The 24,867-nt window shown below is 42.2% G+C and overlaps 1 protein-coding gene across 9 annotated transcripts in view; it reads left to right on the top strand.

Moving 5' to 3' along the window:
• MAP2K4 (mitogen-activated protein kinase kinase 4) overlaps window positions 1-24,867 on the top strand; it is a 104,859-nt gene that overhangs the window by 26,840 nt on the left and 53,152 nt on the right. For all 9 annotated transcript variants that reach the window (XM_045164835.1, XM_044939255.2, XM_044939253.2 and 6 more), the window contains 2 exons: window positions 2,803-2,905; window positions 21,110-21,284. In XM_045164835.1, the coding sequence (XP_045020770.1) occupies window positions 2,803-2,905; window positions 21,110-21,284 (278 nt within the window). The remainder of the gene's footprint in view (window positions 1-2,802; window positions 2,906-21,109; window positions 21,285-24,867) is intronic.

Here is a 24,867-nt window from a genome sequence, read left to right as displayed (position 1 = left end):
TGCAGATGTTTCTGAAGTAGAGTGTGTTTAAATCTCATTTATGTAAGTTAAGTCACATTCTCTTCCTTGTGTGCATGTTCATTTATATAGTAAATGTCCTTTAAGGACCCTAATTTATTTTTGTTTAATGTGAATGCAGTGTGAAAAGGAATCTGTGTGTGTGTGTGTGTATGGTTGTGTGTGTATTATATAAAAATATTTATTTTCAAAAGAGCAGTTTGAGTAAGTTTTAATTATAGTCACATGTTTTATTTGCCTACAAAGGTTAGCTACTGTCCTGTCAAATTGGGCTTTTGCAGAGAGGGCCAGTTTTAGTGTCTTTCTTTGGATAGTTTTCACAGTGATTCTGTGTTCTGTTATTGTCCTTAGCATTTAATCTCTTATCACTTTTTCACCCTGCAGAGAATATGGGTGATGTACCAGTCAGTTTCAAACACACACACGACTGGTGGTATTCAGTCTTTGATTTGGGGAGCTTGTAAACATTGAGCTAATTCAAATTTATGATCACACAGGTTCTTAATTTGCCATATAAGGTATCATTCATAGATGCCAGTATTTTGGGGGCCACCTTTTCTGCCCACTACCATCTGCCTCTGGTCCTTATGTAATTACATCTGTCCCACATGCAAAATACATTCGGCCTCCTCAACATTTCCCAGAAGTCTTGGCTCATTACCAAATCAGCTCAAGTCCAGACCTTGTTTAGACATCGTCAGCTCACCAGTCCCAAATCTCATCATTGGAAGCATCTCAGTCAGGTATGGGTGAGGCTCTGGAGTATGATCCATCATGACACTAGCTTCTTCTCCATCTGTGAACCTAGTAACTAGACGATGAATTATCTGCTTCCAAAAAATTTACAGTGGTAGGTTAGGCAGTGGATAACGGTTAGGGAGATTTTCATTCAAAAAGGGAGAAAACTGAAGGCAGAAAGGAGTGAGCAGGCAGTCACAAATAATTTCAGAATCTAGCAGGGCCTGCGAATGGTCCTCCACCTTTAAACCTTCCTTAAAGACAGTTTTCAGGACATGAAAGAACTTACTCATTTAAAGCTGCTGCTTGTTTGCTGCTGAACCTCTTCCCAAAGGTTTTTCTTCTACCAGCACTGTATTTTGCTAGTGATTCTTTTACCTAGTCATCTGATCACCATATTATCATTAAAAGGATAAATATATGTGTACAAAAATAAAACCTCTAAACTTTTCCAGTTTCACATGAACAAAAGTTTTAACTGTTTTTGATGTCACTAAGTACCTTTCATAATTTTATCTCAGTTTTGTGTAATTTTTCATACCCTTGCCATTTTTTGTATTTTTTTCTTGATTTGTGGGATGTTATATATAGTTATATATAGTTAGTTTTTGATTTTATATTGCAAGAATTTTCCAAGTCTTTATTTAATTTTTTAAAGTTTTTTTTTTTGCTTATTTAATACCTTTTGCATGTATAGTTTGAATATCCCTTCTCTACTTGTGATCAAATTAAAAATTATTATCTTTTTTTAAAAAGGCACCCAATAGGACAACTTCTGTGGAAAATTCACATTGTACTCTGCTTATTTCTGACAGTGGGCTCTTAGGAACCACTGTTATCCTGTATCAAGGCATGTCCCTGGGAGCCGCTCCTGGAGCCCCATAGGAGCCCCGTGCTCCTGCCCTGTGGTCCTGTCCTGCCAGCGTGGTGCTCTCAGCCTTCCAGTCTCCTCAAAGCCCTGGGCCGAGTGGGTTGAGCCCTCTGACCCCTCTTCTGAATCCACTGAGGCAGGAAGGGGTTTGGATGGGAGAGATGTTATTGGAATAAGTAGATCTGTGTATGATACATTGTGAAAAATGAATGTTGTAAAATGTATCCTTAATGTGTACATGCAACCAAGATGTACTAAAAATGAGGAAAAACCCAACTCTGTTACAAAATTTCCATATAGTAAACCCCTACACTAATGATTTTGTAAGATTTATTAACATAGAAAAAAAAATGCATCTGTGATTAAAGCATGTTGCAAATCAGTACTGTGTTCTGATTTTGATTGTAGAGGGAAAAAAAATATCTCTGTAGAAAATAGTCTGCAATAGACAACGATTATTTTGGGATAATTGGACTTTTAAGTGTATATACAAGTTTTTAAAACCCTATATACTTATAGGTGTATATATAATATTATATATTTTTGTTTATCTTTTCTGAATTTTCTGGCTTTTCTGTAAAGGACTTTTTAAAAAGTAATATAACATAAAACATTGATAATTTCTCCCTTCCCAAGCCAAATGAATTGCCCCAGAGAAATGATGGTTTGGCCCTTGCCTTTGTTATTAACTTGAAATTGACTGTTCCATGATGTTTTTAGCATCATGGTTGTGAAATGCTTTATATTCTTCACTCAGTTGTTCATATTGCATTTGAGGGGAAATGATTTTTATTAAACTAAAGAATTAAACCGTAACACTGGAAAGATACTGATATTTTAGTATTTTTCAATATATCTGCCGAGGAAAATGATTCTTATAGTGGTATTTTTACATGCAAAAGCCTTAGCACCTCTGAACAATATAAACTGAAAGCACTGAGTGCTGTTTTCTGTTCTTTTGGAGACAGTGAGTGATTTGTGGTTAGTAACAACGTTGGATCATTTTTATTTACTTTTTCTTAATTCTGAGAAATTCTTGGCCACCTCTCAAAATATTACATTAACTATATGTTAAAGCAAAATTTCCTTTGTCTTGGTGTGAATTTCTTATGCCCTCAGAATCCTACCTGTTTTATAGTACTTGAAACTTTTACTTTTTATTTGTTATTTCTTAGGTAAACGCAAAGCACTGAAGTTGAATTTTGCAAATCCACCTTTCAAATCTACAGCAAGGTTTACTCTGAATCCCAATCCTGCAGGAGTTCAAAACCCACACATGTGAGTATTCCTGGTAATCAAATAAAAGGCTCAACTCAAGCAAAGGTTTTAAAGTTATTGTTATTTTATCAATTTTTGCAAGTCGAGGGGTTGTTATTTCTCTTATTTTATGGGCCATTTGAAATATTGCTATTTGGACTTAGAAAAGCTGTTGATCCTGTAGTCTGAAGTAGGCAAACACAATTTTCCTTTCTAAAGTTTTACTTGAAGAAAAGAGCTGAAGATTCAGATACTTTTATACTGTTTTAATTTCTCTCGTTGAACACTGAGAGTATTGTTAATACACCTCCTTCTGGATTTCCAGTTGAGTTGTGAGTAGTATTCAGAAGGGTGGAGATGTGCACAAATCACCCCCACTCACAGGTGACAAAGCTGACGCCCATTCTGAACATACCTAGTGCCCGTCGGATTTCCATGCCATAGTAAGTGGAAAGAGTATGTGCATGTCAATGTGCAGGTGTTAGTGGTTCTTTAAAAACTGAAAAATAGAAATGACATTATATTAATAGCACTTCACTGAAAAGTATTAAAAATATATTGGTTAATGTAAAACATTCTTATTACAATAATATTTTACAGAAACCTTTGAATTGAAGTGAAGTGATGTGTTAAATAATAGTGTCTTCTCCTCAAACCTGGCAGGAACATGAAGGGTCAGAGCCAGCAGATTTACATTTCTACTCATGTCCAGAAAGAAAAAAATTTCACCCATTTCTAGTATTGAGAACTATAAAGCAAGTGGTGGAGGACACAGTTAAAAAAGCTGTCAGATGCATTAGTTTATAGCTTTGTAATAATTCCTCAACAATTTGCATTCAGACTTTATTAGACTCCAAATACGTTTATTCTTCCCAAAGAGGCGTGTTTATTGCTGTTTTCTTTTGAAATTGGGCATGCACAGTATTTGCACACAGTTACACATTGGTAGAAGAATGTCTTGCAGTAGGGATGCTGAAATTATTTTTAAAGCATCAGTGTCTAGAAGGAAGGAATATATGTATGTGTATGCTCTTAGGCTTACACCTGTTACCTTAAGGGAAATGAAAGGTATTTTAAATGAAAACTGAGTAGCAGTTTATTTGGCTGGGCGTGGTGTCTGTCAGCTTTATTAGACTCCTTTATTAGACTGCTGTTCCCAATGAGGTTTCTTGTCAGAGCTCAACCTTTTTACCTTCTCCGAAACATATTGAGGAAGGAAATTCTTAGTATTGCCTAATTAGTCCAAGCTCCAGCAGCAAGGAAACACTCAAAAGAACCTCCTTCCTCTTTTCCTAGAATTTCTAGTGAAAGCTAGTACAAAGCTAATTCCTGAACAAAGTCCATTTCTGTTACCTTGGTTGCTAATTGAACCTCATGTTTGACATCTGAGAAAGAAAAGCTATGTAGTAATCGCCGAACTTAACAAATCTTTCTTTCATTTTTTTTTTTTTAAAGCCCCCTTGAACAAAGAGAAAGACAACCTGATTTGCATTTAGAACTTAGAAAAACATTCCCATATCTGTACTCTCTTCTCTCACGACTTCTTCATGTCTAGGGGAATTCATGGACAATTTTTTTTTTTTTAAACAGTAAACAGTATGAAAGTAAACATTCTTCCAAAATTTAAGTCAATCAGGTCCCTCCTTCCCCTTGGCCCTTTCTCTTTTTTAAACCTACTACTTCATGGTAGTCCTGTAACCAGCTAGGTTTCTTTCTTGTCTCTTCTCAGCAGGTGTTAAAAGTTAGAGAGGACACAGTAATAGACATTTTTACTTTGTGGTAGACTCTTTGGAACTTGATTCTGGTATGTACACGATTTAGACCCTGCCGTTGAGTTTTGTTATTGGCACTGGTCTGTTACCTGGATTGGGAATAGGCAACTACCAAAATTGATACTCGTCAAAGACAGTTTTTCCCTGCTTAGTGGACTGGCATATCTCCTACCTCCCACCCACCTCCGTGGGGCTCCTTCTGTGTCATCTCAGGGCTTATCACTGTTCAGGATAAGTTTGCAATTAGAAAATACAGCTTGCAGTAGGTAGGGGCTTTGAAAAAGATGCTTAGCTGCTCAGTCGTGTGTGACTCTTGGTGAGTCCATGGACTGTGGCCCACCAGGCTCCTCTGTCCATGGGGTTTTCCAGGCAAGAATACTGGAGTAGGTTGCCATTTCCTCCTCCAGGGGATCTTCCCCACCGAGGGAAGATAGCACCTCTCTGCCAAAATGTTTCCTTCTCCTAAAATATCCTTGCATTCAGTGTTGTTTGTTTTTAACTTTAGTTGTAGATATAAATATAAACTTTAAAAATGAACTTAGAGCAAGATTAGATGAAACATGAGCAGCTAATGAAGTTAAGCTTCATCCCAGGCACTAGTTTCAGGCCCTTTTTGGCATTGTGTGGGTGCAGGATTCTGTGGAAGATTGAAAAAAACAAGACCGTGGCCTTACTTTCTGAGAAATAGCAATTTAAATAAAATTTCAAGAAGACAGCACTTCAAGAAGTAAGGCATGGGGTAATACAGATCAAGTGTCAAATGAATGGTGCCGGAGGGGCAAGAGCACTTCCAGATAAACAACCTGGAGAAGTGGCACCAAGGACCAAGGTTTGAACTGGGTTTTGAAAGCCCCGTGGAGGAGCTCAGGTGGAGAAAAGGGGGAGGAGGGCATTCTGGTGAGTGTCGGCACACGGTCAATTTGAGGGAGCCATGCTAGATCCGTTTCACTGTAGCCAAGGTGCTACTTGCAGATGACATATTCCTCTCTCGCTTTGCGCACTTTGTCCTTATTGTTGGTGTTCTACAGTTATATCAGAGTATGCTTAGGTTTGGGTCACCCTTCTGTGTACTGGATGAATGGTTTTAGTCTGAAGATTCCTGTTCTCTGTTTCCGAGTTACTGCTGCTTTTCTTTTGAAGATTCTTTCATGTTTCTCCTGTTCTCTCCTCCTGAAATGTGTGTTATTTCATTTCTCTGAATTTGTATTCTGAATTCATATCCCTGAATTCCCCACGTGTTTGACTTTTCTATTTTTTAATCTTTGTTTTCTTGCTTTATATCCCAAGAGATTTAAAAATTTTTCTGGCCCTTCTATAGAATGTGCTGTTTTGGCAATTGACTTTTATGTCTAAGAGTTGATTCTGGCTTTTTTCTTGGTATTTTATTCTTAATTTTTGGATGTAAAATCTGAAATTTAAAAATTCTCTTCGGTTCTCTAGGTAATCTGTTTCCTCAAGGGACACTGTTTCTTTTGTCTTTCTCTTTCATGTTAGATTTTTTCCACATGTCTAGTAATTCTTGCTTGTCCATTGATAGTTAAGGATGAGGAACTTAGAAAGCTTATTGGAGGCTCTGATCATAGACGGTCAGCTGGTGGGCTTGCCTTGACTTTTCTGTGAGTGGTTTGAGTACTGGTGTTAGGCCAGGAATATTCTAGATGCCATACTGAAGAGGCCAACATTTGCCCTCGTAGGCTTTGTTTTTTTCCAGATATCATGTTTATTTTCCTTAAAGACATGTTCTCTTTTCATTTGGTGTTGAATGTGGGGGGACAGGAGATGCTGGGTAAACCTTTCTTTTAGAAAGAGTTTTAATCAGCGCTTGAGTTTCTGGGCCTTCTTCCTGCCCAGCTGTGGTTCCTTTCTAAGGTCATGTTGGAAGCACTACCTGCCTCTTGTCTTTGCTCTGTGCTCCTCTCTTACCATGTGTTGTGGGTGGCGATTTTCTATATTTCAATTTTTTTTAAAAACTCTTATTATGGAAAGCTGTAAATATATCCAAAACTGGGATGTGGTAGATGAATCTTTATGTATTTATCAATCAGCTTTAGCAGTTAATATGGCCACTATTATTCCTCTGCCCTCCCTAGTTTTAACCAAACCTCAGACATGTTATTCCATCTACAAACATTTCAGGATGTGTTTCTAAGAGATAAGGACTCCTTTTAAAAAACATAATTATAATATTATCATTTTAATATCAAATAAGTGATTACTTCATCACTTTTTTTCCCCCAGTAGTTTGAAGCAGGAGCTTAACAAGGTTTTGTACTGCTCTTGGCTGATAAGTTTTTGAAACTGTAGCGTCCCTTCTCTTGGAATTTGCTAGTTTTGCTTTGTCTACATATTTCGGTGTGCTTCAAGGTATTCAGAAATTTGCCTAAATCTCTGTTTCTTTATTTCCTTTTGTTTTTTTAAGTCATTCTTTTCATGTGTGTCCTTAAAGAATAAGACCACCTGAACAAGAAACCTTGGCTTTTAATTATCATTGGTTAAAATTATAGTATTTCCGACATACACACACAAAAAATGAGTGGTATAGTAGAGATTCTTGTACCTACAGCCTAGATATAACACATCTTTAACATTTTGCCCTTTGGCTCTTTAAATGAAAGATTAAGCTGTAAAATTATGGAGTACATAGGAAAATGAAAGGAAAAAATGTATATCTGTCTTCCTTTACATTTCTATCAGGATTGGATCATACTCAGCACCGTACATGTTTCTGATACCCCAAGGGTGGTTTTACGAATGTGGCAGATGTATGCTGAAGTCATATTCTGTATATAAAATTTGACAGGAACAGAAGTAGGTGCTCCACTGCCATGGCCTGTGCTTTCATCGCGTCACATCTGAGTGACGTGTGAGTGCTCTCAGTGTGCTGAATCATTTGGAGCGTACCACATACCATTGTGATTCTAGAAAAACAGCCCTTTTATCTTCACAGCATAGCAGTATTGTAAAGAAGAAACACTAACTCAAAAGCTAATGTTGGAAATAAATAATGATGAGTAAAGATATGTTTGGGGGTTTAAGCTAAACATTTTGAAACCATATGTTGTAAATTTAAGGGGCTCTTTTTCTGTTGAGACCAAGAGGATCTCTAGGATCTGATTTATCTTTGTTACATTGGAACAGAAAAAGGCTCACTTGTGCCCTGGAATATCTAGGAAGTAATTTTAAAAGAAGTTTTGAAGTCACCAGTTAATCACTAGTGTTAATTCCATGCTGTGCCTACTTAATAGAGCTGCATCTTAGAATGTAATTATAAATGACGTAGGCTCTTATTCCTGGTTAAATTGTGGGAGCTTTATCTTTTCAACTTATTCTTTATGTTCTCAACTTATTATCTTGGGTCAACCTTTTCATTAATGTGGGAGTCCTGGTTTCTGCCTCAGCATCGTCATGGTCTCTGTGACCATCTGTGTGTCACTCAACTCTGATCTCAGTTCAGGCACTGAATTAGGGTAATGACTTACATTATTTTATATGGTGAATGGCAGGGAACAGGGGAGAGAAAATGAATAGGAATCAAGCCAGTTTCATGCTCTTATCTCGAAGTAAAAATCTCCTGCATGAGCCTGACAGGCTGTTTGTGGAGATGGGAGAGGCTTCTGTGGTGGTGTCCACCTTTGTTCCCCAGCGTAGTCCCATGACATCAGCGTGAGCATAGAAGGGCTTTTCTCCATTTGAAGTTTTTAATGTAATCACAGTCATTTGGAATCTCTATGTTTCTGTGGTGGGTCTCTTTTACATGATGGCAGAAATACTTATAGGTACAAATCAGTGCATGTTCAGTCGCTAAGTTGTGTCTGACTCTTTGTGACCCCATGGACTGTAGCCCACAAGGCTCCTCCTCTGTCCATGGGATTTCCCAGGCTGGAATACCAGAGTAAGTTGCCATTTCCTTCTCCAGGGGATCTTCCAGACCTAGGGATCAAACCTGCATCTCCTGCCTTGCAGGTGGATTCTTTTTTTTTTTTTTTTTTTAATTTATTTATTTATTTTAATTGGAGGCTAATTACAATACTGTGGTGGTTTCTGCCATACATTGACATGAATCAGCCTCGGGTGTACATGTGTCCCCGCTGTCCCAAACCTCCCACCCATCCCATCCCTCTAGGTGGTCCCAGTGCACCGGCTTTGAGTGCCCTGCTTCATGCATTGAACTTGGACTGGCAGTCTGTTTCACATATGGTAATATACATGTTTCAATGCTATTCTCTCAAATCATCTCCACCTCGCCTTCTGCCACAGAGTCCAACAGTCTGTTCTTTACATCTGTGTCTCTTTTGCTGTCTTGCATATAGGGTCGCCATTACCATCTTTCTAGATTCCATATATATGTGTTAATATACTGTATTGGTGTTTTTCTTTCTGACTTAATCCACTCTGTATAATAGACTCCAGTTTCATCCACCTCACTAGAACTGATTCAAATGCGTGTTTTTAAATAGCTGAGTAATATTCCATTGCTGTGATGTGCCACAACTTGTTTATCCGTTTGTCTGCTAATGGACATCTAGGTTGCTTCTGTGTCCTAGCTATTGTAAACAGTGTGCAGGTGGGTTCTTCACCACTGGTGCCCCCTGGGAAGCCCATGCCCCTCTGTGCTTCATCGTGTCCAGTGCTCCATACCTCCACGGACTGTAGCCCGCCAGGCTCCTCTGTCTGTGGAATTTTCCAGGCAAGAATACCCCCAGTTAAAAAATGCCAAATGTGTCAAAATCTGTGGTAATCTACTTATTTTTTGCTGGCTTAGATTTACTGCAGCAAACTTCATTTTTCTTACTGTAGCAAAATATGGATAACATAAAATTGAGCATCCTAACCATTTCTTAGTGTACAGTTTAGTAGCAATAAGTGCACTCGTGTTGTTGTGTATCCGTCACCACCATTCATCTCCAGAGCTCTTTTATTTTCTCACACTGTAACTCTGTGTCCATTGAACACTGACTCCCCATTCCTCTTTCTTCTGGTCTCTGACAGTTACCGTTTTAATTTTATTCTCTGTCTCTATGAATCTGATCACTGTAGATACCTCATATGAGTGGAATTACACAATACTTGTTCTTTTCTGTCTGGCTTATTTCACTTGACATAATGTCATTATACTCCATCTGTGTTGATACGTGTCAGAATTTCCCTCTGAGGGCTGAATGATATTTTATTATATGTATATATAACATTTTGTTATCCATTATCCATCGATGGGCATTTTGGTGTTGCTGACTTTGTGGTGAATAGTGCTACCGTGTGAGGTAATCTTTCACAGCATTCATTGTGGTACATCTCACAGTTCAGAGGGGTCTGATCTCGTCCTCCGTCCCCCACTCCACCTCGGCCGCAGTTCCCCTGGCGGTTGTGGTGCCTGGAGGGTCGTGCTGCCAGGCGTGACTGAGCTGGTCCTCTGTTCCTCTCCACCCTGGAGAGTCACTCGTGTAATCTTAAGCCGGATGTTTATAGCTGAGGCATTGGATGTTAATTCTGGAATATTTTTTTAAAGAAACAAATATGATAAATGCTGTTGATTTGCCTGTCTCCTGAAAGTGAATTTCATTTTGGTGTTTAGTTTGGTGTTCCCACTAACTAAACTAAATCCCTGGTGGTTCATATGGTAAAGAATCTGCCTGCAATGCAAGACACCCGAGTTTGATCCCTGGGAGAATGAAATGGCAACCCACTCCGGTATTCTTACCTGGGAAGTCCTATGGACAAGAGGAGCCTGGCGGGCTTCAGTCCAAGGGGTCACAAAGGGTTGAACACAACTGAGTGACTAACACTTTCTTGGTGCTCCCACAGCATGGGAGGCTCTGGCAGGTTAGAAGCAGGTGAATGACAGAATCTGACTTATGTTCTGCAGTGATGATTCTGGCTGCTGTGTGGAGTGTGTTGGAGAGAGGTTAGAACAGACTTAGAGAGACCCAGTAAGACTGCACTGGTGTAGCAGAGATGTAATGGGTGGTCATGATGTTAGGTGGATGACAGGGGAGGTACAGGAAAATGGACAGATTCTAGAGATTGGGGGAGGTAGCATTCATTAATGAAATTGGTAATAATTCGAATGTGGGTTGTGAAGAGGGGAAGGCTTTCATGGTGACTTCCAGAATTCTGGCTTGAATGACAGGTTCAGTGGTTGTTCCTGGGATGGGGACCATTGGGTCTGGAGCTTTAGGGATGAGGGAGCACAGACAAGCAGGAGTTCAGCTTGAGGTGTGTTAAGCGTGAGCTGCCTGCGAAAGCTCCCGGTGGAGATCCCAAGGAGGTAAACATGACACGCACTCTGGTGTTGAGACTAAAAGTGTGGTGCTGAGAGGGAAGGGTGCAGGTCGGGGGTGGAAAGCGGGGAGCTGCCGCCAGTGGATGAGACTGTCAGTCCAGGGCTGGACCCTGAGGAAACGTGGCGTTCAGAGGTTGGACAGGAGGAGCAATAGGCTGAGATCGGAAAGACCCTTGAGAGGCAGGAATTACATCTGTAAAGTGTGATATTCTCGGAACAGAGCATTGTTTCTGGGGGTGGGGGTGGGAGTGGGGGTGGGGGGTCCGCCGAGCCTAGTGTTCTGAGGGTCCTGGGAAGGCTGTTTCTACTGGTAAAGACTCCTGAGGCGCACTTTTAACTTATCCTGCTTGGAGGGATGGGGTATTAGCTGCCAGTGGAGATTGGAACCCAAATAGGGAAAGGATCTTACAAAAATTTGTAACCTGCTGGTTTAGGGCAGCCTTCCTAACCTTTCCTGTAAGGAGCAGAGCCCAGAAAAGCCATTCCAGTAATAAGCCTTAAGTACAGCTGACAACGATCAGCTCTTAGGGGATGTGCAGCAAGATGTAAATGTGAACGTCTGTTGCATTCTATTACTCTCTTCCTTTGTGACTAAAAACAAAGTACTTCTACTTCATAAATCACTACTACTTCAAAATGCTGCAGACGTGTACAGTCAGTACTTTCTGTTCACTGAATATGAATATCAGAATTTGAATGTTTATCTTTGGATTGTTTGAGCGATTCTTCTAGAAATCTTTCCTTTTTCAGCTTTTCCTTTTGCCTCATCTTGGATCTTAGCAAAGATACTCATTTTGTTAGTAGTGCCAGGAAGCAGGCAGTTTCCATGGCAACCGACAGATTGCGTTTACTGTGGAAATTTCCTGAATTAACAGAGCTGCATTGCAGAAGGATGCATAAAGCAGTGTTCATCTAGAGATCCTAAGAGCATGGACACAGAAGAACAGTTGCAGTGCGGTGCAGGGTATGTGTTCCGTTTGTTTTCCTGTCTGAGGACGCTTACGCATTCTATCTATTTATATGCTGAGGAGAGAGTGAAACAGCTTGAGGCATTTTAGTGTGTGCTTGCTAAAATCAAGGAAGCCCTGGGAAGGAGGTGGAAGGGATAATTTGGGAAGAAAGAAATGTTTGACAGCATCCGGAGGAAGTCAGGGTAACAGTAAATGAAGTAGAAGAACATGATAATGAAATAAAAGGAGAAAACACATATCCAGCTGATTAGATAATAAAGGGGTCTTATGAGAGGTAGCTGTGGACACAAGAAGATACTTATTTATCAGGGGAAAACAAGCAGGCCTTGGCAGGCTCGGGGAGTCACACTTTCCCGTGCAAGCAGGAGGCCGCTGCTGAGGTAACGACTGCCGCTGGAAACCCTGCCACTGTGAGGGCACCCAGGCCAGGTGGCACCCGGGCCAGGTGGCATGTGCGGCCTCGTGCCCTCACCGCCCTGCACAGGGAGAAAGGGGGGAGCCACAGAGCGGTCTCTCCCAGGGCATCTGGGCAGGCTTTTCCAGAAAAAGCAGGAAGTGTATCTCAAGATTAATTCCTGGAAATAAAACTATAGGATCTGGGTAGATAATTGAAATTTCTTCTCCTCCAGAGCATAATTGTAAATTTGAAAGAGAAGCAATGTGAGAAATGAATGGATAGGACTCAGATCATTTAAATGATGAGTGATACTTAGCCGACTAGATGTCATTTAGATTACGCAGTCAGCAGACTGCAGTCCATGGGCCAGGTGTGGCCTGCTGCTGTGTTTTTGAAAATCAAGTTTAATTGGGATGTAGCCACACCCATGTAGCCATATATTTGCGGCAGACACTTGTGTAGATGGCAAAGCCTGACTTATTTATGTCTGTCCCTTGACAGAAGAAGTTTGGTGGCTTGTGATTCAGACAGCATGTGGGATTCCTAGGGCTGCCGGCACAAATTACCACAGACTTGGTGGCTTCAAGCAACAGGAAGGTGTCCTCTCAGGTTCGGGAGGCCAAAATCTGAAGTCTTGGTGCTGGTGGGGCTGTGCCTCATCCAAAGGCTCCAGAGCCCACCTCTCCCCCCACCCCGCCCCCAGTCCTGTTTCCAGCTCTGGGAGCTCCTGGCATCCCTCGGGTTTTGGTTGCACAATTCCAGTTGCCGCCTTCCAGACCTCCCTGTGCCTCTCTGTGTGTCTGTGTTTTCTCCTTTTCCGTCTCTTATAAGGACACTCATCCTTACATTTAGAGTCCTCCCTGCTCCAGGACAGTCTTCTCCTGAGACCATTTTCCTACTCACACGTGTAAAGATACGGTCACCTTCTGAGGTTGCAGGGGGACATGTCTTCTGTTGGAGCCATGATTGAGCCCACTGCACGTGGTGCTGCAGAGCTGAGCTTTGGCTTCTTGGACCACGTGCTGCGTTACGAAAAGCCAGTTCCTGGCAAGTTTCCTTGGGAAACCTATGAGGCAGATACTCTGAAGTAGATTTGTTGACCTGCTGGAGAGGACGTTAAACTAACTTTTCAAGGACAGGACACACAGGCGCAGTTGCAGTCACAGCACACGGCCTCTGTGATGCAGACAGAAGCAGCTGGGCGGAGGTGGTCCCGGAATATTCACAGGAGAAGTGCTAAAACATTCCTGGGAAACCACGAGCATCATCTGCTGTTAAACATCGCCATCCGTCTCTCCTCAACTGCCACCCCCTAGAAAACGGCAGAGTGAATCTGGAAATGTATTGAGAGGTGGTTGGAACCAAAATAAGAACCAGCGTTTTGAGAGATTAGACTAGATTGTGACAATGGGAAGTGTGTACATGATTTAAAATAAGTAAATTTCATACACGAGCAAGTGAACAGAACCATTAGTTGGAGGCTTGACTCTGGTTGGAGAGCCTCTGTGTTGTCAAGAGAGCGTATAGGCTGTTGGCCTGGGCAGGTGAGGCCAGTGATGTCTCCTTTACCTTCTGAACACATTTATGAGCCATGGTCGTGATGGTGGATTTCTGTCCCTTGGAAGCCTCAGTCAGCGTGTTTGGGTCTATTTGGAAATGTTTCAGCCATGACACTTGCCTGTAGTGAAGAATCAAATGTAGACAGGGGATTCTACTGAGAGTGGTGGAGCTGCAGAGAAAACTCCCTTTGCTCTCTGATCTCAGGAACCCCCACCTAGTGCCTGCATCCTCACCTGTGCACCTGAAAATGAGCCCCTGGTGTAGACTTGATGGACATAATCACAGAATTAAACAGAACTAAGCAACGATGGTTAGAAGTGGATCCAAATTAGGGTTCACCAAGAATAAGCAATACAAGCCAGCCTACTATGTAGGTGTGTCTTGGTCTCACCATATGTGGGCACAGAGGAGGAACACTCAGCCCGTTCCAGGGCTCTCAGGCACAGTTTCCTGAAGGACGAGACTAGATGAAGCTCATATTTTCTTTCTAATGGGATTCTGTTAGTATGTGACTCTGGATCTTGAATACCAAACTGAGAAGTTAGGAAGCAGTAGGAATGGGAGTTCTCTTTTCTTCTTCCTTTAACAAGATATTTTATGTGTTAAGTGCCAACCATGGTGAATTGTATGCTTTAGAGAAGAATTCAAACCCACTACAATGACTTTAACTTTTGATGTTTCTTTTGGCACCTAGAGTATACATAAGGAAATAGAATGAGATAAGGTTTAAAGCACATAAGTTGTGATTAAGCTGGTTGATCATAGTTTACACAAGCTAACAATTTAACACTCCAAGGTTCAAAAATACACTAGGTTTCAGTAGATACATAAAATACATGCTAAATGTGTCTGCTAATAAAATTTATTTCTATAAAATCTTTTTTCTCACTGGCTTATTTGGATAAACGCTCCCCCCCAAATATTAAAAGCTTGAGAATATAGTTTCATAGTTATGTGTTTAAAAGACAGTTCACATAGTAGTAGTGTCAAACATTAGCTATAGGTTAGGAATGAAAGTGGTTCAGACTCTTGGTTCATATTTGTTTGAGGAACTAAAATTCTGATTTTGTAAAAGTAATTTCATATTTGTAGTACAAAATGATATGTGAGTAGCAGCCACCTGCTAAAACATGTAAGAAACAAAGGTGAAAATATGAAACATAGAAAATTAAGACAACTTCATGCTAAATGCTGTCTGATCACTAATAACAGTAACAGGGTAAAGAAAAAAGGTACCCAGGGTTTCTCTTCCAACATTGCTGCAGAGACTGCCTGTGGTAGGGGACCCCCCCTGAGCCTCTGGTCTCAAATGCAGAGAGCATCTTCAGTCCCTTTTCTGTCCTGCCCCTCCTTGGTAACCACTGAAAGTAACTGGGGAGGGGTGGGAGGAGGAGGAGACATGGATGCTGACCTGTTCTGCTGGGTAGTGTGGTCATTCTGAGATGTGTTGCAGGTGGATGCAGGGAAGGATCGGAGCAGCAGATGGACTGAGAGATGTAGTTTGTTCGTGCTGCTGTCAGTCGAGAGCACAGTGCTGGAGAACAAGGAGACTGGGGGTGGTCCATTTGCCTTGGGAGCAGCCAGTGTTCTGATTGGTGATGCGCTGAGCCCTGGGTGCCTCAGCTGTGTGCTTTCAACTGTAGACATGTGACAGGCACACCCCTTTCACACAGAGTGGGATCCAGGGAAGCCAGTCTGTCTCTCTCCCTCTCAACAGTTTTATCAAGGGGTAATGGACACAGAATAATCTGCATGTATGTAAAGTGTACGTTTGCTAGGTTTTGCTGTGTGCGCCCATGAAGCCATCACCACAAGCAAGAAGGCAGACATGTTCATCATCCCCAGAGTTTCCTCCTGCCCCCTTACGGTTTTTACATCTAGACATTTGATTTGGTTCTTCTCTCCATTCTTTAGTTTCTTGAACACATGGAATGCAGTCATAAGCACTGTTTCATTTTTTTATCTGCTCATTCTTGCCTCTCTGTCATCTCTGGGTCACTTTGAGTTGATTGCTTTTTCTCCTTGAGATGGTTCCTAGTATCTTGCTTCTTTGCATACTTGATTTTATATTGCGTGGCAGATATGGAGTGCTGGCTATTTTTATATCTTACATATTTTTGAGCTTTCTTCTTTGGTTAAGTTACTCAGAAATACTTGGATCCTTTTGGGTCTCACTCTTTAGCTTTGGTAGGCGAGACCAGATCCTTCTGTGTGCTTTCTCGAATTCCCCATGAATATGGAGTTTTCTACTTTGCAGGCGGGGATTGTTGTATGAGCTTTGGTATCCTTCCCTGTAATGCTTTTGGGTAGCTCTTTCCTCAGGCTTATGTAGGTTCCTCATAAGCTTGTGCTGATCAAGGGACCCCCTCCTGCGTGTCTCTGGGGTTCTTCTGTGCAGCTCTCTTATCCAGCACTCTGCCTTGAGAACCCAGTCTCCCCAGATGCCCAGACCCAATACCTTCACGTGAGGGTCTGCCTGCATCTGCCCTCCCTAATTTGCAGTCTGTGCAACCTTCTCTAGGCAGTAAGTTGGGGTGCTGCAGGGCTCACCTCATGTATTTCCTGCTTCTCAGTGATCACTGCCCTTTGCTGCCTGCTGTCCAGGGTCTTCAAGACCTTTCCATATATTGTCTGATTTTTTAGTTGTCAGTCTGTCTCCTGACGCTCCATAGTACGCTGAACACAAGTTTCATAAGACACTCATCGTGAGATGGGAGGAGAGGTATGGAATTAGGGAATCATATCTTCAATGCATCGAGAAAGAGCATCTCTGAATATGATATTGCACAGCATTCAAAATCACTTCTCACATGGATGATTAGCATTTGTAATAAAGTAGAAGAAATCATGGCACTTCTTAAAAAGGATTGGAAAGTATTGAGGAGAGAACAAATTTGGATAAATAGGCAACAGAATTACTGAAAAGGGTGATAGATGAGAAAAAAAAGACAGTGCTAGGAAACTGAAAATGCAGTGGTGGAGTGAAATCCATATGCATGTGGAAGTGAACTTAGGTGGTACTGCAGGATGCAAAAGGATGTGGTGGGAATGATTAATTCTAAAATGCCCCAGTTACTGCATTTTTTGCATGTATAATTTCTTAAATGCAATAGGAAGGTAAACAGCACCGTGGAGAAATATGTGTAGTACAGAACAAAGGGTTGATAAGGATGTTAACAGAAAAAGAATTTTTTAGCAGAAGCAGTGGACTTCCCAGGTGGTGCTTGTGGTAAAGAACCTACCTGCCAGTGCAGGAGATGTAAGAGACGAGGGTTTGATCCTGGGTCAGGAAAATCCCCTGGAGGAGGGCATGGCAGTCCACTCCAGTATTCTTGCCTGCAGAATCCCATGGACAGAGGACCCTGGAGGGCTACAGCCCATGGGGTTGCAAAGAGCTGGACACTGCCGAAGTGACTTAGTACAGCATAGCAGAAGCAGCAACAACAAAACAAACACCGGTGTGGGGAGAGCTCTGCTTAAGGGGGTGTTATCTCAGGTGGTTAACCAAAGAAGCAGCAGTTGTTTACCGAATAGCTAAGAACATCAGACTCTAAGAGTAATAGATCAAAATGCCTCTTACGAGTGATCTAGTCACTGTTCAGGTTGGCCTGAGAGAAAAGGTGCGTGGGCCTGGCTCAGGGGGCTCCTGCCCCTGGTCCTGTGTGGTCAGTGCAGACAGACTCCTAGGCAGTGAGATGCAGCCACGTGGCTCGTGTAGTTGCACTCATGTCAACAGTGCGTTCAGTGACATCTATAAAGCAGGAAGTGTGACAGGTCACTGTGTAATAGTATAGGAAAATGTGAAAGGTGTACACTGAATTGTTCATAGTGCTTTTCTCCCCTTATGATCGATTTCCTTTCTTAAATTTCTCTTCTGCCTGTGTAGCTGCAGGAGAGATTAGGATTGGGTAATCCGGTTGGAAGAAGGGATTCAGGTGCTTGTCCTGCTGCTGAATTTGCACAGCAAAGCCCTGTATGTAATAGACGTGGCGGTGGTGGGGGGTGGGGCTAGAGCCATCCCAGGTCACTTTGGCTTTGCCATTCTATGTCTTTAAAAAACAAGCCCACCCTCCTGTGTACAAAGCCGCAGGCAGCTGTATTAGACACATTAGATAGAAATAAAACTTTTCTCTGTGCCCAGTCTGATTATGTTCTGGAACATTATGTCACAGTTCTTTTACTTTTTAGGTATCAGTAGGATTTCAGAAACTCATAGATTAGTCTGGGTCAAAGAAGGAACAGTAATTAAAATACACTAGTGATGATTCAGTATTACTGGACAAGTTGCTCATTTCTGTCCCAAAGAACAATTATCAGAGAAAATACTCAGCCATATAGATGGCCAACAGGCACTTGATTTCAGATGCTCAATATCACTAATTACAAGAGAAACACAAACCCAAACTATAATAATGTATCACCGACCTGTCAGAATGGCCATCATCAAAAAGTGTACAAGTAGTAAATGCTGGAGAGGATGTGGAGAAAAGGAAATTCTCGTACAGTGTTGGTGGGAATGTAAATCGGTGTCACCACCATGGAAAACAGTATGTTGATTCCTTAAAAAACTAAAAAAGCTACCATATGATCTATCAGTCCCACTCCTGGGTATATATCTGGAGGAAAAGACCCTCTCATTTGAGAAGATATGTGCACCCTAGGGCTCATAGCAGCACTATTTACAATAACCAAGACATGGAACCAACCCAGGTGCCCATCAACTGGTGGTTGGCTTATTCAGCCATGACAGAGAATAAACAACTGCGATTTGCGGAGCCATGAATGAACCTAGAGAATATTATACTTAGTAAAGTAAGTCAGACAGAGAAGGGTAAATATACACATCTAAAGACATAATACAAATGAATCTATTTACAAAACAGAAACAGAGTCACGTAGAAAACAGATGTATGGTGCTGACTCCCCCTGCCTTGGGGATGGCATCACATAGCATGTGTTCCTGTGATTTTCACAGCTCTTTTCCTGTCTAACCAAGAAAGTGGATCTCTGGGTAAAAATCACGTTCTCCTGTTCATCTTTTTCTTTCAGCAGCTTTATTGAGGAGGTATCACCCATACACCATACAACTCACCCATTTAAGCTGTATGATTCTATCGCTTTGAGTATATTCAGAGTTGTACATCTATCACCTTACTCAATTTGTGAATGTTTTCATTAGCCCAAGAAGATAACCCACATCCCTTATCTGTCAATCTGTTCACTTTCAAAAAGAAAAAAAGGAGCTTATCCAGAAGCCATACAGCAGGTCTACAGTAAGCTGAACTGTTTGCAGAGATATTTATAATTCTAAAATTTGATCTTTGTGGCAGTATTATAACTGTTGTTTTTGTGTGACTTTATGTAGCAATGAAATATTCATTTCATTTCTCAGGAATGCTAATGGTAAATGTTATGTGATACAGTGTAATCATGAGTGATAGCCTTTGCTGTATTCTGTTGGCTGGAAACAAGCCACGGGTCCCCTCTGTGTTCAAAGAGAGGTGCTTACATAGAGATGTGGATACTAAGAAAGTGGAGGTCACAGGCACCACCTTAGAGCCTGTCTGCCATGACCCTCAGCAGTAGGCCAGTGCTGACTGTTTCACCAGTGATTAAACTGAGCCATAGAGATTTTCTTGTCAGTGGTCATAAAACAGTAGTCATTATATATGGAACTTCTTTATGTTCGAGTAGTTCCTGGCTTAATCTCTCTACCTACTTCAATGGAAAAGTAGGTAGAGACCCACTTGCTTAGATCTGATTCCATCTTAGGCAGTTCAAGCTTCACACCTGAATGGTCACTTATGCCACTGGTTTCTGGGCTTCCTGTGACTCAGGATGCTAGGTATATATTAGTACTGGTGAAAGTGTTTTGTAAACTGAAAAGAACTTGTATGGATGAAAGCTGGTACTGTGACTTATTAAAGTTATGGTTTGAGAATCTGACATTTGGAATGCTGGTTTACTAAGTTTTTATTTAGACAAAGTATATTAACTTTTTAACTATAACCTTGACTCAGATGTTATTGATACTGGTATAAATGTTATTGATACTGGTATAAATTCTGGGAGAGTGATTTTAAAATTCTAAGTACATGAGAAGCTCAAAAGTAACTATAAAAAACAGTCGTGCTAATCTGAGAAAACTTCCTAAATCTTGGAAGAAGAAATAGATAACTGATCATGTTCTTGCTTGTATCACGAGATCAAGTTTTTAAAGTTTCTGATCATTTAATATGAAATGGAAAAACTGTAGATAATAGTCAGTGGAGTCTTTTTCTTTATGTCTGCTGCACTCTTTGATACAGTTCATTCCTACACATGGGTGTGTGTGCAAGAGAGAAACCGAAAAACACGATTGATATAACATTTTTCATTGGATTTGGTGTTTTACGAAGTATGGTTAGAAGTTAATATTTGATCTCTGGCTCACATTTTGGAGGTGCTTTTTTTATTTAATGAAAATCTGTAACAAGTGAGTTCTTCTGTCCATGAAGCTTTTTTTCCCCCATCCATTGCTCTATCTGCTCATCAAGGACTGAGAGGCTCACGTGGCAGTGTTCCTCTTGGAGCCAGCTGGCTAGCTGTTTAACTGTTCTCCCTCCACAGCATGGCGTTAACAGGAGCAGGGCAGTACCCTGAGGTGCTAGCTCCCAAACTTTGCTGGCATCACCTGGGTGTCTTAAAATACCCTGTTTTCTGACCTCTGTGCCCACATATTCTGATTTGATAGCCATATGATGATGCCTGGGCGTTGGGAGTGAATACATATCCCCAGGTGCTTCTGATGGATGGCAGAGTTTGTGAACATCTAGCTGTACTAAGGACCGAGGACCTGGAATAATCCATGTTGGGTCAAGCAGCATAAGAGATTTTTGAAAATGAGGTTCGTAGCACCTGGGATTCTGCATTTGATAATGCAGTTTTGCAAATTCTGGAAAAGACCTTGTATTTGGAAATGAAACTGTGTGCAGTAGGAGTTTCTCCCACAGATGGAAGTCTGGCTTATGAGTCCCATTAAAGCTGTTGGTCAGCTCCCTGAGTTTAGGCCTGTCTTAACTCTGTGTGTGAGAAACCAAAATGGCACAAGCAGATGAACAAACAAATCCCAGAAACTCAGACTGCTTTAGTAACTAATGACGAAAGAAATTTTCCCATGCATTAATCAGTGCTAGCTAAAAAAGAAAAAAATAAAGTCAAAACCTATTTAAAATGTGGAAAAATTGCTTCCTAATATCTTAACAGAGAGAGACTGAGAACACACAGCATTGAGTCGTCAGGAAAACTGAAGATCTCCCCTGAGCAGCACTGGGATTTCACTGCAGAGGACTTGAAAGACCTTGGAGAGATTGGACGAGGAGCTTACGGTTCTGTCAACAAAATGGTCCACAAACCCAGTGGGCAAATAATGGCAGTTAAAGTAGGTGATGCCCGCAATTATTCTGGGTACTTTAATCCGTGAGGCGTGGTGTCTGGGCGTGGCAGTGCCACTGTTCTGTCCCTGCTGCCCTGGTTACACGTGGGGCTCACACAACTCTTCCTCCCAGTTCTTCTGCGCGCGGTGTTCTTAACTGCTGGCATGTTTTCTCCCCTCTGGAAACATGAATTGTGACCTGTGCATGTTCCTTGCACCCCTGGCATGATGCATTAACGTGTTTTGAACTCCAGGCCCTTCCTCTGCCAAGGTGAGTTCCGGTTGGGTGGCCGCACCCCGGGGACCTGGGCGGTGCTGCGGGGCGCCAGGCGGGAGCCGGACGAGGAGGCTGCGCTCTGGGTTGGGCGGGGTGCGGGGCTAGGGCTAACAGCAGGCTCACTGACGGTTTCCCGGAAACCACGCACATGCTGTTGCCACTAACCTCAACCTTACTCGGTCCTGACCGGCTCGGCTGCTGTGTGTGTATGTCGTCTCCACTCCGTAGGGCCCCGCGCCCAGGGCGTGCTGACACGCGTCCTCTGTGATGGTGCTGTCGCGTCTGTCAGTACTGTGACTGTCGTGAGTGGCCACACATGCAAATTGGCCCGCACACCGTACCTGGCAGGCTGACGTTGGCACCTGGGAGGAGCCGATAGTTTCCACCTGACTCCCCATGTCCGTGTAGTTTGTTCATCTGTTCATTCAGATGTTTAACTGAATGTTCCCCCTCTGTAAGATATTTCAGGAAAATTGATGATGGCTGGGGGCAATTTAAAATGCAAAAGGGAAACATGAGATAAGGCCACACTCTCATCGAACTTAAAATTCTTATGGGAACAAATACTTTCCCAGTTTGTAAGAATTGAGAATGGATTTGCAGACAGACTAAGCGAATCATCTTCCTGTTAGCCCCCTGATTTGAAAGGTTATCAAAATGACTTGATGAGAGGAGTTGCCTGTTTCCTGCTTGACTTTTGGGAGTGGATTTGTGTCACATTAATCTAAAAACGCTTCCTGTATTGAAGTTTATTGTGAGTGAAGTGTTTCTCTTTTAGCCTCCTTCACTGTTGAGCAGTTTTCTTTGCTGGGTTGTATAAAACGAATGAAAAATTGATGGTGGGATGAAATTGTAGGATTCTCCCTATGGAGCCTAACCTGTTTTTGGCCGTATTTCTTTTACAATGTGGTGAGAACTATAGACTTTTTCTTGGGAAGATACTTACATAAAACATTTTGCATGTAACCACAGACCTGTCAACATGCACAGGCTGGAACCTCTGCTTTGGATTATCTGTTGAATTAAAATGTTGTTTTCCTTGGAATGTAAAATAACTTCTCTTTATGCTGTGCACTGTAGTGTAAGTGGAAAGAAAGTCATTTTATGTAGATTGCTCTGCACAAGCATTGCATTGTTCTTATGTACTATCCGTGCATGACACTCACTTTTACGTGGCAGAGGTTGAAGGAAAAACTATCCTGTAAACTGAAGTTCTAGACTTTTCTCCCAGATGCCAGGGAAGGTACTTTTAATAATTATGTCCTGCTTTTTTCAGTCTGTGCTTCACTCTGTTGATCAGCAGCATAATCTGTTTTGGTAATATGGATAGACTGTAGCCATGGTTAATAAGTTTTAAAGGTAAACAAAGAAGTTCCTTCATTTTGATATTGAAGATTTTCATTTTAATTTGCTGACATTTGCAACTGTATAATGCTTACTCACGTTTTGGAAGAATTTAAGAGTGAAAATTGGAAACTCTGCCGTCCGTCATCTGACGGAGAAACGCTTCTCAGGCGGTCTTGGGACCTGCAGATGGATGCCTGTCACATCTGTACTCACCAGCTGACACTGTCTCTCTATCACCTTGAATTCTCGAGCAAGCATGATAGTTTAGCATGGGGGCTGCTGGGAGGGCAATTTAAAAAGAAGGAAAAAGTGAGACATGGCCACACTCTCGTTGAACTGGATGATGCGCCATTCCAGTCAGGGTATTGATCGGGTATAACGATTGGAATCCGTGAATTTGAATAATGATGGAAGCGTAGGTGTTTGTGCATTCATGTAATTAAAAATTGACACCCGTTTGATGACTGATACATGGCCATAACTGCACATTTTGAATGTATTGTTGTTGGTCTCTTTGAAAATACTTAGCTTCTCCTCACACCCGAGAGAGTCTATTTGCTCTTCATTTCGGCTCACAGACCAGATCGACAAATACAGATACACAGAGGCATTGTGTGATTAAAGATTTAGGTGTGACTTTTCACAGGGACGGCTCTATTCCTGATCAAGCGCTGGGTTTAGCTCTGAGATACGGAGATTTAAAGGAACTGTGAGACAGTGGTTCACACTAGGGAAATGAGATGGCCACTTGAAGTAACTCCATACTGTCGTCTGACGCACTTTGGGAATGTATTGCCACAAGGTCTTTTAGAGGTCAGGAAGGACATCCTCTGACACTGGCCCTTCGGGCTTGGATCAGCATCCTCTGCAATAACATTTCATGCCCCAATGTGCATGATGGTGGAATAACCACTGGATGAACACATGAGACACGCAGTCACCATCCTCTGGAAGGGAAGTAGGTGTGTGCTTAGCTCTCTGGCAGGGCTGTTGTCATGGGGAAGGAGCCCAGGGTTCAGACCAAACAGTTGAGGAAGCAGTCAGGGTTAGAGAAATTCAGATCAGGGAGAAACCCCTAGCGGAGTTAGTCCCAGATGATCAGAATCTGATCCAGGCAAATCCAGGGACACCGGAGGGAAGAGTCAAGAAGAGCTGTCTGTGGCTGGAGCAGGGAGGGACGACTAACTAGGATTGCCACCCAAGGGCCAGAGGAGCGACCTCATGCAGGCCTGGACCACTGCTGCCCTGTTGGTAGGTCCAGATTGACTTCTTGAAGGAGACTGCCCAGTTCTTGTTTGTAGGGAGAGTAGGAAAGAATGAAAATGGAAGGGAGGGGGAATAAAAGGGAGTGAAGATGGAAGGCAGTGGGGTTAACAGGGGAGTCAGGTTCTCATCTCAGTGGAGAATGGGCCTGATCTGACCGTTGGGTGGGGTAGGGAGGTGTAAGGATTGTCATTGTTAAGATGAGCTTTGAGTCTTCTAATTGAGAAGTTATCTGGGTTGATCGGGAAAACAGACCGGCTCTTTGAAATTTGCTGCATAGGCCACACCAAATTAGTGATGTGACCGTACATACATTGAAGGGTTTCAGGTGTTTCCATTTCTTGGTGATCTGCCTGACTTGTTCCTTCTACCCTCAGTGTTTTTCTGTACTCTTCCAACTTTCCTGTTGCATTGATTTAATTGTTCCTGATCCTGAGCTGGTAACCTGATCTTGATTGCTGCATTCTTGCCTCTCCTTGGTATTTGGATCTTGACGCCAGTGTCCCTGACCTAGAATTGAGACCTAGGTTAACCCGATGGCTGCTGGGAAGGGCCAGAGCCTCCATGTGCGGTGTCAGCACCCACAGCCCTGCCCTCCCTGGGCCACGTGATCTCCTCACTTGCAGGCCTCCTGTGTGGACAGGGCTGCTGTGGGAGGAGGTGGGGGTCTGCAGAGCAGGGCTGAGTTTCATTTCCCTGCCA

The sequence above is a fragment of the Bubalus bubalis genome, chromosome 3 (genome assembly GCF_019923935.1).
Source record: "Bubalus bubalis isolate 160015118507 breed Murrah chromosome 3, NDDB_SH_1, whole genome shotgun sequence".
In the NCBI taxonomy this organism is placed as follows: domain Eukaryota; kingdom Metazoa; phylum Chordata; class Mammalia; order Artiodactyla; family Bovidae; genus Bubalus; species Bubalus bubalis.
Note: the sequence above shows the minus strand (reverse complement) of the source record. Positions and strands in the feature narration are given on the sequence as shown.